We start from the raw sequence: 17,357 nt of genomic DNA on the forward strand, positions 1-17,357 counted from the left end.
ACATTGCTTAAACAAGCATTTTAAAGCCAAAATGTAAGGGTCATTTCAAATGCTGATCTATATGTACAACTCCTGCTGCTATCAAGGAGGGTTGTATGCCTGGATCAAGGATAATAACATAATAGTGGATAGAATTGGAGAGCTAATTGTGTACTGCAAAATGTGGACTGAATATTAGGAAAATGTTTTTTTGACATTAGATCTTCTGAGGTCGTGAAATAGTCTCACAAGGTTCACCTTGAACTTTTAAATCTAGACAGGGCAAAACACTAGAACATTTGCTGTAGCAAACAGTCCTACAGTGGCAAAGAAATGGACAGGATGGTCTCCTGTCTTTCTATTTCTAACTTGTATGGGCTAGTCTAGACTGGGAAATTACATTGTGTTAGCACATAGTGTTTAACAACAAGTTTGATGCCATAACTCCTCAGGTTCCTGTTCTAACACCATGTAACTTCCTAGGATAAACAGAGCTGTTAAAGACATGATGTGTCTCTAAAATTTTTCCTACTGTAGCTATTGAACTCTTCTGTGGATGCTTATAGAGCCCTTCCTTTCAACGGAAAATCCCTACAGCTAACTTTGTTTTTGAATTTAAATTGCCTTTTTACAGCAAAATTCATGCTTTGAGAGCAGCCTCAGCAACTCTGAGCAAATCCCCAGGTGGATGCTACAGAGCTGTGCAGTTCTTGCCAAAGCTCTGCCCTACTTTTCCACAAATAGCACAGCACGTGACGGTGCATTTCCTGGTTCCAGTCCTGCAAAGAGCTCTACAAACCTGGATCATTATTTGAATGTGGAGTCTCACTGAGGTCAACATGACTTCCCAGCTGAGTAAGGGTCATGCTTTTCTGACCCCTCGACAGGACTGGGGCTAATAGGGGCAACATTGGGCCAATGAGACTAAGTACAGTGTTCATTAAGGGTGGACTTTACATTAATTGCTGGAGTCACTTTTAACTTGGGTTTCACTTTGTATATTATAAATAACTCATTTGTATTTTGGGGGGTTATCCCATCACTTCCCCATTTATTATCAACTTCTGGACTTGAGCTTTCTCCCACCCCAGAACACAACCCTATTTGCAATACACTTTCCCAAAATGCAGCAATTAAAATAAACTTTACAGAACACAAACAAAAAAATGTAGAAGGGATATTTTGAATACGCATTTCAGGTGAACTAAACACATGGTTATTTTGTTTTGATAGACAGTCAAATGTGGCTCATCATTCAAAGAACAGCGATGGCTAGTCTCATTTCATTAGCTTGATTTGGCTTTGGGAAGGAATGGATCAGCTTTTCAAATCACTTTTAATCTGCTTATTTTGGTTAACCTCTTTTCAAGAAGAAAATTCAAAGCAGGATGTGACTGTATTATTTAAAATATGGACTAAGCATAAAAGTATCATTTTGCTGGTTGTTTTACAGAAATTGCACAAAATTAGGGCAATCATGTGCTGCATGATTGGCTATTTTGTGAGATTTTTTCAGTCTTAAGAACTGAATGAATGTCCCTTACTTTGTATTTGACGTGTGTAGGATTGGGTAGCTATCTTTAAAATGAGGGCCTCTCAACTTTTTCCTAACCAACCTAACTTTCCTGTGAAGTTTAAAGTAAAAATAAACACAAGCCAATCAAAAGAGAGAGAGGAAAAAAAGGAAGAAAATTGTGTCCCGTTTCCCTTCCTCCCCCCTCCCCCCCCCGCCCCGACATTAATCAAACTGCCCATGGCTCCAGATCCTAAATGAAAATATGACCCTTGATATAATTCATGGTTGGTAAAGTACTTTAGGATTATTGTGAATAGAAGATGCTGTACAAAATCAAATTCTCCTCTCTTCCTTTTATATTCAAATGGCAAATTAAAAAATTAGAATCAGCATTTGAACTGCTTGGTTGTATTGAATTTATTGCTCGGTTATTTTTGTTTCATAGAGTCAATAATAATGCAAGAGCCTCAAACAAAATAGTACAAGAGATTATATGGCTTCTAAGTGTGCGTGAAGTGGATCTGTATTGCATTTTGCCATGATATAAGTGCAGCTATTTAATAGCCTTGTTATTCAAGTAAGCAATTAGCAACTATAACATTTGCAAACACAGCTTTTCTTTTCATTTCTTTTATAGGAAAATAGTTTCAGAATATGAGAAGACGATTGCTCAGATGATAGGTAGGTGTTACTGCTATGAAATATGCTTTTGTAGACTCTGAAGAGAGCACAGAAATATGTTTATGGCTGGAGGCCTAATTCTGACCTTGGATACACCTGTTGAACTCCTATTGACATTCATGGGAATTGTGTATACATCTGAGGGTAGAATTATGTGCTGCTAGTTTAAGCAGAAACTATAATCTGAAGCGTTCAAGATTGTCCCAGATTTCTCACCAAAAGCAAGCTATTCCATAGAAAACATGTCCAGAATGCCCAACTATTTTGGCTGAGATTCAAGAATATCTCTCGCAGAAAGGCATTTGTGTCATTTAACTTACTCTTATCAGACATACAACTTTTTTCTTAACTACCAGTACCAAAACTTGGTTCTTCACACAGCAGAGGCCATTTTTTGTAGGTACATTTATCCCAGCAAAAACGTGAATTAACTCCACTCCCAGATCAGAGATCACTAGGGGCCAAACCCTGAGTGACTTACTGAAGTTAAGGGGCTTTTGAAATATAAATTATGAGAGGATCTACCCCTAGAAAAGCTGGGAAATATCTATTCACAAAATGTCTTGCAAATAAAAGATTACTTACAAAGTTTCTCAAAAACAGAAATTGCAAGACTCCTGGACTCTGCTGGCATTTTAGGCCTAGCTCAAAAGGCCCTGTTTTAAAAAGCCTTCTTTGGAGGACCTCCTAACCCTTATTATCTTCAGATTCTGGCTTTCTTGTTATAGAAGGTTCTCAGCTTGCGAGGCGGGGCAGAGTGGCTAGTGTTGTGTCCAGCAGGATGCTTCATTTGGAGCTTTGTCTCCGAGGGCCAGGAAAGGTAGGCCAATCGGAGATAAACTTATATCTATTTCTTTTGGAATGTGAGCTTCAGAAGGGAGGTCAGCTCAGACTAATGACTTCATCAAAGAGAGGGGAAAGCAGTTGTATTGTAATGTGCTCAGAGGATTTCTGCTGTTCTTTACAATATAACATTATTTATAGCAGAGAATGGTCATGGGAAGTACCCAGTAAAGCTCTATATGTGTGGCATGTAATGTGTATGTGCCTCTATCTTACAAATAGACTGATAATGAGAAAAGTTTTCATAACATCTACTAGAGTATTATCATTGACACTTATAAATGTCATTGCATTACCCTCTGTTGAAACTGGCACTTTCCATTTTTTATGTATCGTACTGCATGACACCAAATGTTTTGGTTATTTTTATCATTTCTTCTACATTAATATCGCTAAAATTAGAGTAATATGTTCATAATGTTGGCACTTCCCCACATATACTGCATAGATCTATGGGCTGGATGTTGTGGAAGGAGTAAGTGAGTAAGAAGCTCAGAACATGAGTTAAACATATTTCATTTAAACCAGTGAATTATAACAGACTTGCTTGTTTTTGCCCAAAGCAAAATAACAACAATAATAATAATGATTAATAATTTGACTATTTTTGCACCGACAGATCTCAACTTCTTTTCATGTAAATAGTAGAACCTTAGGGAGATACATTCCCTCCCCTGCAGATCACTGATTTCATTCACTGCAGCATTGTGCGTCTCTCGCCATTCATGTGAAAAATGTAAATAAGCATTGCATAAGTGACTTCAGAATAAGGTCTTAAACTCCTCTTCAGGGAATGCTGACCTAACTTCTCTTACCCTTTCGAATTTAAGTGCTTTAAATCCCCATTTAATTTGGATTGTCTTTACCTGGTGCCCTGCCATTTGTAATGCACATTTTATAATAGCAGAAAACACATTGGGCTGAATTCTTCACTATTTTACACTAGATTTATGCTGGTGTGTCTCCAGTGAAGTTGGTAGAGATGCAACAGCATAAAACTGGCTCAGTGCTGTGGAGAATCAGGCCCTAGAGTCTTCAGAATGTGACTTTGCTGATTTCTTATACAATCTGAAATTGCTTCCTGTGTTTCATGTCCAAGAGTCATATATCCCAGGACTGAGTTGGCTTTTCCCTGTGTCAAATGTTTTCATCCAGTATCCCAGACAGGTCTTCTTTTTAGGGTTTTGCAGCACATAGCCAGGGAGACTGAGGATATATTTCCATTTTTTACGTTCCAGTACTTAAGTCTGTATTCAGCCTCCACACAGAAATGAACTGCCACAACAGGAACTTAGAAAGTTCTTCAATCTCACCTGGCCATACATTTGGTCAGATACTACAGCTGTCCTTTTCTTCCAAGCCAGTTTGAATAGTTAACCATCAAAATATTCTTTTTCAGTGACTAATATTTCAAGTTCTACTTTTAAGCTATTTAGAGCACTTTATTTTCTACCTGTTGGAGGGGACTACTTATTTCCACTTACACAGTAATTTCAGTGTGACATAATTTTTGTTCAGTTAGTGCTTGGAGCTGTACAAAGGGACCTTGGTCTGTGACTATGGCTCCTAGCAGCATGGTGGTAATAATAATAACAATTATATTATTATTATTATATAAATTAATGATGCAAGAATGTACAGCACAGGAATTTTATAAAAAAGGGACGCTGTAGGTCGTAGCAAATGGGTGCCCATTACAGATGACTTACTTTAAACTGCACACACAATTTTTCAGATTGCAGCTTACTATGTTGTTAGCACGTTTAGCCTTTGCCTGAAGGTGAGCATTCAGTGTTTGAAATTTATAAATAAAATATAATTTAATAGCTGTACATCTCAGTCAAAGCTGCTCCTATCTATTTATTTTATAACTAGCCTGTTAAGGCACCCATGACTAGGAGGCCTGAGCTCCTTTCACTGACACACTATCAATTTTATATCATGTAATGTTTGGTGAATGCAAATTGCTGTCAGTGAAATAGTGTCACCGTGGAGTAAATTCTAAGGAACTGCAGCTGTTTTCTTTATCATTATTTCCAACAAATGAAGAATAATTAAAATTTCTGGTCTCTGATCACAGAGCAAACAGTAAGATCCTTATACTTTGAATTCATACAAGTTGATGATGCTTGTTAAATGGTGTCTAATTGTGTCAAAACAGGATCTGTAGCAGGTATTTAGAAGCATGGCTCTAAATTATGTTATTAATTTTGGATAAAGATGAGCTCACGTAATTGAATAAGGAATAGGGTCATTTAGCGTGTAGAAAAAAAGCTGATTGGCAATATACTATACCTGTACTCGTGAAAAGCCAGGTGTGCATTGTTGTTGCAAGCAATGCTGCCTTAATGATAAAACAAAATAAGGAAAATAGTGTACTTCAACATGAGTACACTCACCTGAATTGTTTCTATTTATGACTGAACCCTTCTGATCTCTTTATAAAGCCATCTACTAGAAGTCGACTTAATTACAACTGAACCTATTTCTCTAATCCCTTTGAAGGAATATTCAATTAGGTCAATAGGTCCTAATAGAGCTTTTCTAGAATGTCTTGTCTCTATATATAACCCATTAATGGGGATTTTACCATTGACATCAACGGGAGCAGATCCTAAATTTGCTAGTTTATACATGTAGGGACAAATATTGCTCTATTTAACTCATCCAAGAAGTTCCATTCCGTCATCTGTATTGTGTGGGTGAGAGCACTGTAGCTGTCAATACATAGCTCCATACCCAACTAGTGCTTTTTGCATTTATGTCTTTGCTTCCTTTTTCATTAAATTAATTCCAGTTTGCCTCAGCATCTATTGCATGTTTGTATACATGCGCGTGCACGCACACACACATACACACACTCTTAGCATGCTCTGTTCATGAGAGGCTCATAGAGTGGACTAGTAATAGTGTTGCAGATCAGGAATGGGGGTGCATCAGCTGAACTGTGTAAGAAAGCTTACACTGCCCTTGTTTTCACTGTGTTGGGCTCAAGTCAATTCTCCATTATAAAATTCACCACTCGGCAATACTTATGTGGTAACTTGTCCTGGCCCTTTGTAGAAGGATGCATTTCACCAATGGTCCTTTGCTTTCGTGAGCATCATATTCATCTATATTTTTTTTCCCGAAAGGTCCATTTTGTGGTTACTTTTCACCATTGCAATGGAAATGTATTTGTAATTTTTCTCTCCAAAAACATATTCATATATTTCAAAGTTAAAAGATGTTTTTTTAAAATCTCATTATAAAAACAAAAGAATGTTATGCTTTCTGCATTACAGGTTGTTGAGCATTAATTTATTTCTGCTTTCCTAACAAATTCCCTGATTTTCTATTTTGCTTCCATTTTTTTTGCTTCTTGCTATTTGCTTGCAAAACAAATAAACAGGCAAACCTGGTAAGTAATGCTTTTCACCAACTTTGACATATTGCTTTTTTTTTTTTTTTTTTTTGCTTTTATTCTTTGTATTTGCCTCATCCCCATTAAATAATGCAAATATTAACAGATTGAAAATAGGTTTGAAAGATATTGGGTAATATCTTTCTTTTGCTAGTATCTGTTTTTCTCTGGTTCTTTCAATAAAAATATCATTTTTAAGTATAAAGGAGGATTTTCTTATTTGTGAATTGTGAACAGTATGTTCAAGTGATGTGGAAGCCATTTTAATTAAGGAATTATATAAGCTTGTCTATAAATATTTATAATTGTCTAACTAGGATTTTGTGGTGAATTCTTTACAGTGCAGATTGCCCTAGAAACAGAAGGAGAAGGAAGTCACTGAAATATCATAGGGATTATGTATTTCAGTGTCAGCAATTCAGTGTAATTGCTGACACTGAAAAAGGCAAAATTTTGTTTTCTTGAGTGTACATTAAGGGTTCGATCCTGCAAACAGTCCCACACATATGGACACTTATTCCCGCATGGAATCATAAGGAGGTGAGATTTGGTGCAGGAAAATGGGCCTGTACCTGCAAATCTGTTTCAGGATCAGGGCCTTAAGTGGCATGTGATCCTTAAAAAAACAAAACAGAAATAAAAACTATCATTATGATGGGACTTCAGCAGAAGACCCCTGAGAAGACTAGGAAGATAAATGAGGGATGAAAAATGGAAATGGTTCTCCCTTTATTCCCTTGTGTCTATAGATATTCACAGCATTTCTTTTAGAGATCACAGTTGAAACAAGTACTTAGAATTTCTTAACCGTGTTTTCTAAAATATTATTAAAGGGAAACTCTGAAAAGTGACATGGTATTGTGGAGTTTAGTGTTTCTCAATGGTTTCTCCTTATCAGATGTGTACAGTTTACAAGTGAAAGAATGTTATTTTAGTTCCCACGCTAGCTCACTCACCATGAGAACCACTCTGGTTTTGCATCTCATACATCACCCGTAATAAAAAAAAGTTTGCAGGCCAAATTATGCCCTCAGCCACACTTGTTTAATGCCAGTGCTGTCAGTGAGTTTGCACAAATGTACTGATTGGAACTTTGAAAACCATTTTCAGTTGATGGACAAGATGGAAAACCAGCTCATTTTCTCTCAACTGCATTGGCTCAGCAGGGCTAACAAAATAAGCAGTAGAAACCTCTGAATACCCAGGAGGAGCAGATGATCTGAGTATGAGAGTGCCATTTCTATGTCGTCACGTTTCCGAGTTGAACTGCACTTCAAAAAGTTAATTTCAAACTACAGCCTCAATTTAAATTAAAAATTGAATTCTGTTCCAGAACACAATAGGGCTAAATGGTTTGTGTAAAAAACACGTTGGAAAGTTGCAAGAGAACTTGTTACCTCATCTAAACTTCCATAACAGATTTAAGAAAACAGTATAAAATTATCTTTCACAGTTGTGTTTTCTTTACAATGTGTAACTATTCATAATGGACTTTGAAATATGGAACGTTGGAATCATAGCTTGTGGTATGAAAAGTGAAGCATTTTAATAAACAGAATATCAGAGCTTCCTTTCTATATTTGCGAAGAGGTGCCAGTTTATCTCTTGAGTCATCACCTGGAGAAAAGAGTGGTGGAATATTTTGTATAGAATCAGGCTCTTCCCTGACTTCATTCCTGGTTTTGAAGTTACAGAGATGAGAAGATCAAAAAAGATGCTGTTGTACTTGACTCCTATGTTTATCATAGAGCTGAACTTAGAAAATATAAATCTGGTGCCAAGTTTCCTGACTTGCATTGGCCTACAATACACAGCAAAATCATATCTCAATTCTACATAAACTGAAGGCCTAATTTCTCAAGAGTAATTAAATGAAGCCAGCAGTTTGTATTGGATTAATCACTATGCCAGGAGGCATTGAGATTGAGCATTACAAAAAATGTATGCCACATATCAATATTGTGCAGAAATTTAACTTACTTACGGTTAGCTCCTCTTTGGTGCAAAAAGGGAGAATCCAACCTCTCTTTCTTTAATGAACTGAGTTCAAAGTTATATAAATCATCAGCGTCAAGATATGATCACATTTGTTTCTCACATCAAAAAATAAAATCTACTGTAACTAGAGAAATTATACTGAGCATAGGATTATGCCTCTGTATAATGCCTTTTCTGGATCCAATACAAACACTTCACTATTAATACAAGCTATACAGCAGAGTATCATAAAAGCTACAGGTGATAGTCATTCAGTGTTCTTAACATAACCCATTCTATACTCTTGCTTTTTTACAGAGGATGAACAGAGAGAGAAATCTGTCTCCCATCATACTGTCCAGCAGCTAATAGTGGAGAAGGAACAAGCTTTGGCAGACCTGAACTCTGTGGAGAAATCACTGGCAGACCTTTTTAGGAGATACGAAAAAATGAAAGAGGTTCTGGAGGGATTTCGGAAAGTAAGTCAAAGTTAAAGATAGTGCAGTTTAAACTCTCCACCTTCCAAAAAACTAAAGAAACTCTCTTGTAGGTATATACAAATATTACTTACTTTTAGCTACGGTCATTGTTTTGCGTCTTTTGTCCAAGTTACAAATTGACATTAGATTGTAATGCGGGGGGCGGGGAGATGTATGTATGTATGTATGTGTTTATGCTTGATTATGAGGGAATAGCTCCAGAAGTATTAAAGTATTATTGAAGAACAACTTTGTATATGCTACACAGCAACTGCACTATATATTGTGTTCATGGTGATTTGAATTATCTATTTATTAAGAGATGGCTTACACATAGCTAGCATTGTTGGCATTCCACCTATAAGTTCTTCTGATTGAGGACCATGTCTTCTTATAAGTTTGTACAGGGCAGTGGGGGTCCCAAACCTGTAAAACAAATAATTTCACTCAAGTACAACATACGAAGTGCAGTATTGTAACCTTTTGGCTCATAAAATATTGCCTCAGATGACGTGTGTGTGTGTGTAGCAATATATTGCTACAGGAGTTTAAATCCTGTAATTTCACCAGCACAGACTGAAAACTGTCACCTTGTTTACTGATATGCCATTGACACTTCAATCTGCTCATTTAAGAATGAAGAAGTGTTAAAGAAATGTGCCCAGGAGTATTTATCACGAGTAAAGAAAGAGGAGCAGAGGTACCAAGCACTCAAAGTTCATGCTGAAGAAAAACTGGACAGGTAATTGCTTGAGTGTTTACCTTTTCAGGTGTTTAGATTATAGGAACATCCTCAATAGACAGGCCTAATATTTTATGACTTGCAGCACTGTATGCCTATATTTTACCTTACTGAGTACATGTTCATCTGAGATGGGGAGGGCCTGGGCTAATAAATCACCAATAGCTTTTCTTTATTTATTTTTCTGTGAGGAGGGGGGCAAATCCATGGCCACAAGTGAGCACTAATCACCAACACTATACTAACTGATCACCGAGAACAAGGCAAAACTAGTTGGTAAACTACAATGGTGCTCTATGAAATGGACTACATGAAGGGCCTCCTCCTAAGACAGACAGCTTCAGAGGGTTTCTTTGCTAGTTTGGTAAGATCAAGTAAGGGCATGGCTACACTTGCAGATGTAGAGCGCTTTGAGTTAAACCAGCCTTCATAGAGCGCAGTAGGGAAAGCGCTGTAGTCTGTCCACACTGACAGCTGACAGCGCACTGGCATGGCCACATTAGCAGCTCTTGCAACGACCACAGAGAGCAGTGCATTGTGGGAGCTATCCCAGCATGCAAGTGACTGCAACGTGCTTTTCAAATGAGGGGGGTGGGGTGAGTGTGACAGGGAGTGTGTTGTGTGTATGTCAGGGGAGAGAGAGTGGGTTTTTGGGGGGCTGAGAGCATGTCAGCATGCTGTCTTGTAAATTCAGACAGCAGCAGACCTTCCCCCCCTCCCCCCCAGCATTCCACAGTATGGTTGCTTTGTCTCGGAGCAGATAAGCATGCTGGCTGTCAAACAGAGCTTTCAAAGGGCATATTCAAAACAATGACAAGAGTGGCCACTTGACTTAAGGGGATTATGGGACGTTTCCGGAGGCTGATCAGAGCGCAGTGATGCAACACCTCATTCACACTGACGCCGGGGCACTCCAGCGGGGGTGCATCAAACGTTATTCTACTCGCTGAGATGGAGTACCAGGAGCGCTCTAGCCGTGGAGTCAGAGCGCTTTACGTGCCTTGCCAGTGTGGACGGGTAGTGAGCTAGGGCACCCGGGGCTCCTTTAATGCACTGTAACTCGCAAGTGTAGCCAAGTTCCTAGTGCCCACTTATGTTTAAGTCTTATGATAATTATCTGAACTAAGACACACAAGAGATATTTCCAAAATGTTAACACCCAAATTGACCTATGTTAAAAATGAAGTGACATGTTAACACCCAAATTGACCTATGTTAAAAATGAAGTGACATTTGGGTTCACTTCTCCAATGCTCTCCCAGCTTCATCTAGTCCATGGAAATCAGAGGTGGTCATGGTCAGAGGCTTATAAAGAGCTTCAAGTGAAATCAGTTTTGTGGCATTAGAACAGTTAACTCAGGATGAAACAGTTGATAAAAAGAGCTTCACAGTCTCTATTCAAGGGAGGCCCGGAGTAATGAAACAGAAATATCTTATTATCTCAGTGAAAGGTGGCTGTAAAGTTTCAAGGGCACATTCAAAGTGGGGCCCAGCAACGGCCCATCCACATTCATCCGCCACATCTATTTTAGTTGTTGTTAGCCTTAGTCCTTTCCTTTGCAAGAATTAACATTCACCAGAGCACCCTGTATTTCTGTAGAGCCAATGCTGAAATTGCACAAGTCCGAGGCAAGGCTCAACAAGAACAAGCAGCGTATCAGGCCAGTCTCCGTAAAGAGCAGCTGAAAGTGGATGCATTGGAAAGAACACTGGAACAAAAGGTAATTTAAGCATTTCTGTACTAAAACTCAGTTACAGTGAGGCAGTTTGCCAGCATCAGTTGCTCTAAAGTAATGCAGTTAACCTGTCTGACCAAATTTAGAATCACAGAATGATCCCATCATGATGATGATCATCATCATTTGCAGGCTAAATCAGAGAAAGAAAATTGTGTGTATCATACATGCATGCCTTGTGTTATATGCTGACTTACAAATTGTTTTCCTGTTAGTCTTTGATTAAGCTATATCTGTTTCCGTTTCACTGAAAGGTTTTTTAGTGCACAGGAATTGTGGTTAATTTTTAGAATGTTGATTCTTTTATTTGTTTGTCATTTCCTTTGTTTTTAAATCATGTACTTGCACCAGCTTTTATCTTTTTTTTTAAGTCACGCATATTTATTGGGATTTACAGAACTAGCAGCGTCACAGTTATTAGCTGTCTGTCAGCTAGGACCCCTAGCTACTTTTCAGAGAAGAACCGTGCTTTGGCAGTGTTGCCAGACCATATGGGGATAGGGAGGTAACAGAGGCCGAAGGCTGGTCTACACTACCACAGTAAATCAATCTATGTTACGCTACTTCAGTTACATGAATAACGTAACTGAAGTCGACGTAGTAAGATCCATTTACTGCAGTATCTTCACTGCGCTGTGTCGACGGGAGACACTCTCCCGAGGACTTCCCTTACGCTTCTCAGGGAGCTGGAGTATACAAATGGATGTGAGAGCATTCTCCCATCGATTTAGCATGTCTTCACCAGACCCGCTAATTGACACTGCTGCATTGATTGCAGTACTATCCATTTCTATCTTTCTTTTGTTATTTGTGGTGAAAAAGATTTTTTTCCTAAAATCACATAATAATAAATGCAAAAGATGCCTTATGTTTATATTTGTTTAAATGTTTATATTTTAAAAGATATTTTTGCACTATTAATTTGTTTTGTTTGTTTTTTAGAATAAAGAGATAGAAGAATTAACGAAGATTTGTGATGAACTGATTGCCAAAATGGGGAAAAGCTAACTTTTAACCAAATTTCTGGACTTCAATATTGAGTGCAATATGACCATTGGCACACTGATGTCCATATATTGATGTGGACAGGTTGTATTTTCACTTTTTCGTATGCACTACTGTATTTTCTTTCTAAATAAAGTTGATTTAATTGTATGCAGTACTAAGATGACTATCAGAATTTCTTGCTATCATTTGCATTTTCATAGTATATTTCATAGCAAGTTGATCTCAAAGTTCCTGTATCAGGGAGATGGTCAAGTTCTCTAATAAATTACAAGTTGCTTATCCTAGCCTTCCCTTCGTACATGAGTTCCCATGTTGGATGTCTTTTGGATTTAATATAAACATGTATTACTTGCATGGGGACTCTTGCCTTAAGGAGTGTAAACTTGATCTGCATTTGCTGATTTGTAAAATAAAATGAAAAATGAAAAAAAATGCATGTCTCAAATAAAATTCTCTATTGTAAATAAATTTTTTCGTTGAAACTTGAAAATAAGCATGATTTTATTTACTTGGTGCTTTCTCTACATGTAATGCCAGAAACGTGGTAAGGGGAAATGCCATTTCTGCTCAAGTAATATACATATGAGTAACTTTACTCACATGAGCAGTGCCATTGTATTTAATGGGACTGCTCACAAGAGTAAAGTTACTCAGGTACATAAGTATTTGCAGATTTGAGTCCGATAGACATGTTCACATGGCCGTAATCCTACAAGGTGCTGAGCACTCCGATCCTGACCCAGCAAAGCACCTTCACAGGTGTGTAATGGGACTACTCATATGAGTAACATGTTGCAGGATCCATTTTTATGAGATGGCTTCTCTTAAGTATATTTAGGGTAAGTAGTGAATACATTTTCTTCCTGATATTACTTTAAGAATTTGCCCTATGGAAATGGACAAGTACATCTGGTTAGAAGTATAACCAGAATAAGCCAGATAAGTAGCATTCTGCACACCTCTTCATCCTCTAAGTCATCCTCTATAGAGGATTAGGTATGTAAGACAAGCATTAGGACTTTAATGACAGACAAACTGCTTTCTTTGTCTAATGGTACATCTCTTGGATATCCATGATGAAGACAATCTTCAGCCTGGTTCTTCTCAGCTTGCTTTTTGTAATCAAAAGTAAGTAATTTCAGTCAATTCTGTTTATGGTCTCTGATATCAGACACATGCAAAGAGTGCAGCATCTTTGTCATTAATCTTTTCCAGTCTTGGTTTTCCATTGGTTTTGTGTGCTATAAAATTAGTTTGTTTATGTGGATAACAGAGCAGAATTTTATCTAACACAATTCTTGTAAAATACAATCTTTATACTAATAGATTTTTAATGCATGTTTCCCAGTGGACAGCGAGAGCACCTTGTTTTTGCACGTTTTAATTCAGTTGTTTAAAGTGCTTATCAAATTCATGCTTACCTTTAAAACTACCGTACAGTTTATACTATGGATCAGCACTGGGAGGAATGAGTCTTAATATTTCAAATGAATGGATACTTTGGGAGAAAATTAGCCCTGGTATCATAGTGACAGGTAGGTGTATAGATCTGGGGTGTGTATTCTATTCACAGTACTGTAAACTGAAGAAGACAGCGATGAAAAAAATACATGTTATACTTTCGGTTAGTTTTAGTGGAATTCGTTTCCTAACTGTACAAAAAGGTGTGATGCCAATTACAGTACGTTAAATAATCTTAGATGTCTTATTACGTGCAAAATACCAAAACCAAAGCAATGTATGGATTGTATGCCTTTAAAAGCAACCTCGAGATCCAAATCTGAGAAATAAAACTTAACTGGATTTTGAAAAATCCTTAGACACACTGTAAGTTAAAAGTTCAGTGTAACTAAATTAGCCATTTTCAGTGTTTGCTTCAGATAGAAATAAAACCAAGAAATTGAACAGTTGCTTTTAAAATATCTTAAGAAGCTCAGGAGCGATACCTATATAAAGTAATTTTTCTTAATGGCAGGTGAAGCACTGCAATGTTATACTTGTGCCGGTTCTAGTGATGAAGAATGTAACAGACAAGGCACTCAGCAATGTCCAGGGCTCTCAGATGCATGTGCAGTCATCAGAGGACAAGCAAGTAAGTAGTTACAAAATTGTAATAAAAAAGTATCAAATGTATTAATTTCTGTCAAGAGATACCTGTGAGAATTAAATTACCAATTCGGTAGAAGAGGCTAGTCGTGAGATGATGAGAAAATATAAGTAGTTAAACAAGTTCTTTTTTTTTAAGTTCTGTTAATAAATCTTAATTCTTATCATGTATGGATTAGCAGAAATGTGACAAATAGTAATATAGGTAGCTATTAAATTCTTCTTATTAATGCTGTATAATAATGCACCATGTAGATGTGCAGTATTGTAGATGAGATAAAATAACAAGTGTTGGAATTAATTAATTTATGCTTATAAACTCATACTTAGAAGAATGCCATAGCATCAGAATGATTGCTTCTTATGATGCTTATCTCTTCATTATGTTTGATCACTGGATGTTTAGATTCATGTTACTAAGACAGTGAAACAAGTAGGCAAACTTGAACCTCTTGATACGTTTTGGATTAAATGTGGCTCTGTTGTAGGTGGTGTTATGAAGTCCTGTTCATTCAAATCATTCTGTGAACGGGCAAGAAGGGATGGATCCAAAGCACCTGGAGTGAGCGTTCACTGTTGTTATTCAAACAACTGTAATGCCAAAAGCCTGGGTTCAAGAAACACCATCTCCTTAAGCCACTTATCGCTCCTTGTCTCTGCAGTGTTGTGGCATCTGCTGTTTAACTTGAAGTGAAAAACGCAACAAAACCCCAGTAAAGCAACGCTACAAGGCTGCCTTTTTAGAATAAATGACTAACCAGGCCTAAGAATGTTGCTCACATATAATACAACAATTAGTGGAGGTTAGAAATATCTGAAAGGGAGTAGTTAAGTCTGGCATGAAAAGATGGAGGCTCAGGGGAAATGTACAGTGGCGGATAAAGATTAAGTCACAGTGTAAGCAACCTCCCTCTCCTGCCCCCTCTTTAGCCTAAGGAGCTTCTAGGGATAATATATAATGTTCCAATGGAACCATACACATTATTACAGAACTTTTATACATGAATGTGATATTATACCTAGGAAAAAAAACAACCACCACCTTAGCTGCAAGTAGCAGCCTTGTAGCATGGTAAAGACAGATTTACTTGTTTGACATGCTTTTGAATTGTTGGCATAAGTAAATTAAAAAACAAACTGAAATGTTCAAAAAGAAGTAATTGAAAAATCTAATCAACTATAATGTATCTAACAATCCTTCAAAGAATGTTCATCATCGCTAACATTAATCATTCAAAACAAAGTCGGGGCGGGGGGGACAATGTATGTAAAGATTCTACATTACGGATATTTTCTGTAGACCAAGGTTACAATCTGAGAACCTTGCTATGAAACAGCAAAAACTAATCTGCAAAATGGTTTTCAACTGGTGGGCTTCTTTCCAAAAGATCAACTTACTCTATCACTAGATTTAAGGATAGTGGAGTTAATCCCAGTATCCTAGCCAAATTATATCTTGAGTAATGACATGCTGCTTATCTAAATGGCCTCTGCGATTTTAATTGGATATAGTATTCTTTGCTTCCTGTCCTAAATGTATGTATTTTAATAGTGTGTGGAGTGATCCCTGTATATAGAGCCTGATTCTCCTCTCATTGGCTTCAATGGGAACAGGAGCAAGACTATAATAATTTGTGTGTTAGTTTGCTTGTACAGTAAAGCATAAAGCACTTTGGGATCCTTCAAGATGAAAGGCACTATATAAACAGCAGGCAGTAGTAGTAGTTCAACTATTGCGTGCGCCATAGCAACCTAAATATCTAATCTATCCATCCTGTGTACATTTTAATAATATAATATTTTTATAATATGCTTCCTTATTAGTACTTTCATCAAATATTCTCATAGCATAGTAGATCAGTGTCATTTCTCTCAAAGTTGAGAGTGAGCAATGACAGTCCAACCTTGTTGCCATTGTCTGCTGTGGGAAAATGATCAGGCCCTCATAGTATTTCTGATAGTATCAGTTGTTATACATACGGACCAAAAATTTCAAACGTGAGCTCCTAATATTAGTGGTGTGACTTGCAGAGGTACTGAGCACCATGGCTGCCGTTAATTTATACGGAAGTAGCAGATGCACGGCACCTCTGAATATCAACCTACTTATGTAGGTGCTTAATATTCATAGCTTTTAAAGGCCAGAAGGGACCATTGTAATCTTCTGGTCTGACCATCTGCATAACACAGGCCATAGGACTTTGCTGAGTTAATTCCTGTTTCAAGTCCAATAGCTATAGTTAAACAAGGGTATATTTTTAATATGGATTTAGAGATCTAACTTTACAAAATCATTGAAAAAAATTGGTCTTTGTGTTTCTGGAACTCACAAGACAAATTGCAACTGTACTCACAATAAAATTTAAGTATCAGGGGGTAGCCGTGTTAGTCTGTATCTACAAAAACAACAAGGAGTCTGGTGGCACCTTAAAGACTAACAGATTTATTTGGGCATAAGCTTTCGTGGGTAAAAACCTCATCTGAAGAAGTGAGGTTTTTTACCCACGAAAGCTTATGCCCAAATAAATCTGTTAGTCTTTAAGGTGCCACCAGACTCCTTGTTGTTTTAATAAAATTTAAAATTCACTAGATTTCCAGTTTTGTTTGTTCAGAAATTTGTTGAAAATCATTGCAAGACAATACTTTATTTATTAGGCGTCTGCAGACATCTACAAAACTCCCTTCGTTTTATTTAGGATGACTGTAAAATCCATTTGACGTAATTGCTGCTTTACATAAAATTGCTGACACTGCTATACCTTCAGGATACAGTGTAACTCTGATCTGCTTTGAAAGTATTGCTGATCATGCTGACCAATGTTACCTAATTGTTTCCTTGTACTCTCCCATCTGTCGGTATCCTATCTGTTGTTTTTTGTCTTATACT

At 37.3% G+C, this 17,357-nt stretch overlaps 1 protein-coding gene across 1 annotated transcript in view; it reads left to right on the forward strand.

Moving 5' to 3' along the window:
* TACC2 (transforming acidic coiled-coil containing protein 2) overlaps positions 1 to 12,364 on the forward strand; it is a 63,351-nt gene extending 50,987 nt beyond the window's left edge. The window contains exons 13-17 of the mRNA XM_065407844.1: positions 2,133 to 2,176; positions 8,718 to 8,878; positions 9,514 to 9,620; positions 11,221 to 11,341; positions 12,299 to 12,364. Coding sequence (XP_065263916.1) covers positions 2,133 to 2,176; positions 8,718 to 8,878; positions 9,514 to 9,620; positions 11,221 to 11,341; positions 12,299 to 12,364 — 499 coding nt within the window. The remainder of the gene's footprint in view (positions 1 to 2,132; positions 2,177 to 8,717; positions 8,879 to 9,513; positions 9,621 to 11,220; positions 11,342 to 12,298) is intronic.
* Positions 12,365 to 17,357: the final 4,993 nt, after the last annotated feature.

Source organism: Emys orbicularis, chromosome 7, assembly GCF_028017835.1.
Source record: "Emys orbicularis isolate rEmyOrb1 chromosome 7, rEmyOrb1.hap1, whole genome shotgun sequence".
In the NCBI taxonomy this organism is placed as follows: domain Eukaryota; kingdom Metazoa; phylum Chordata; order Testudines; family Emydidae; genus Emys; species Emys orbicularis.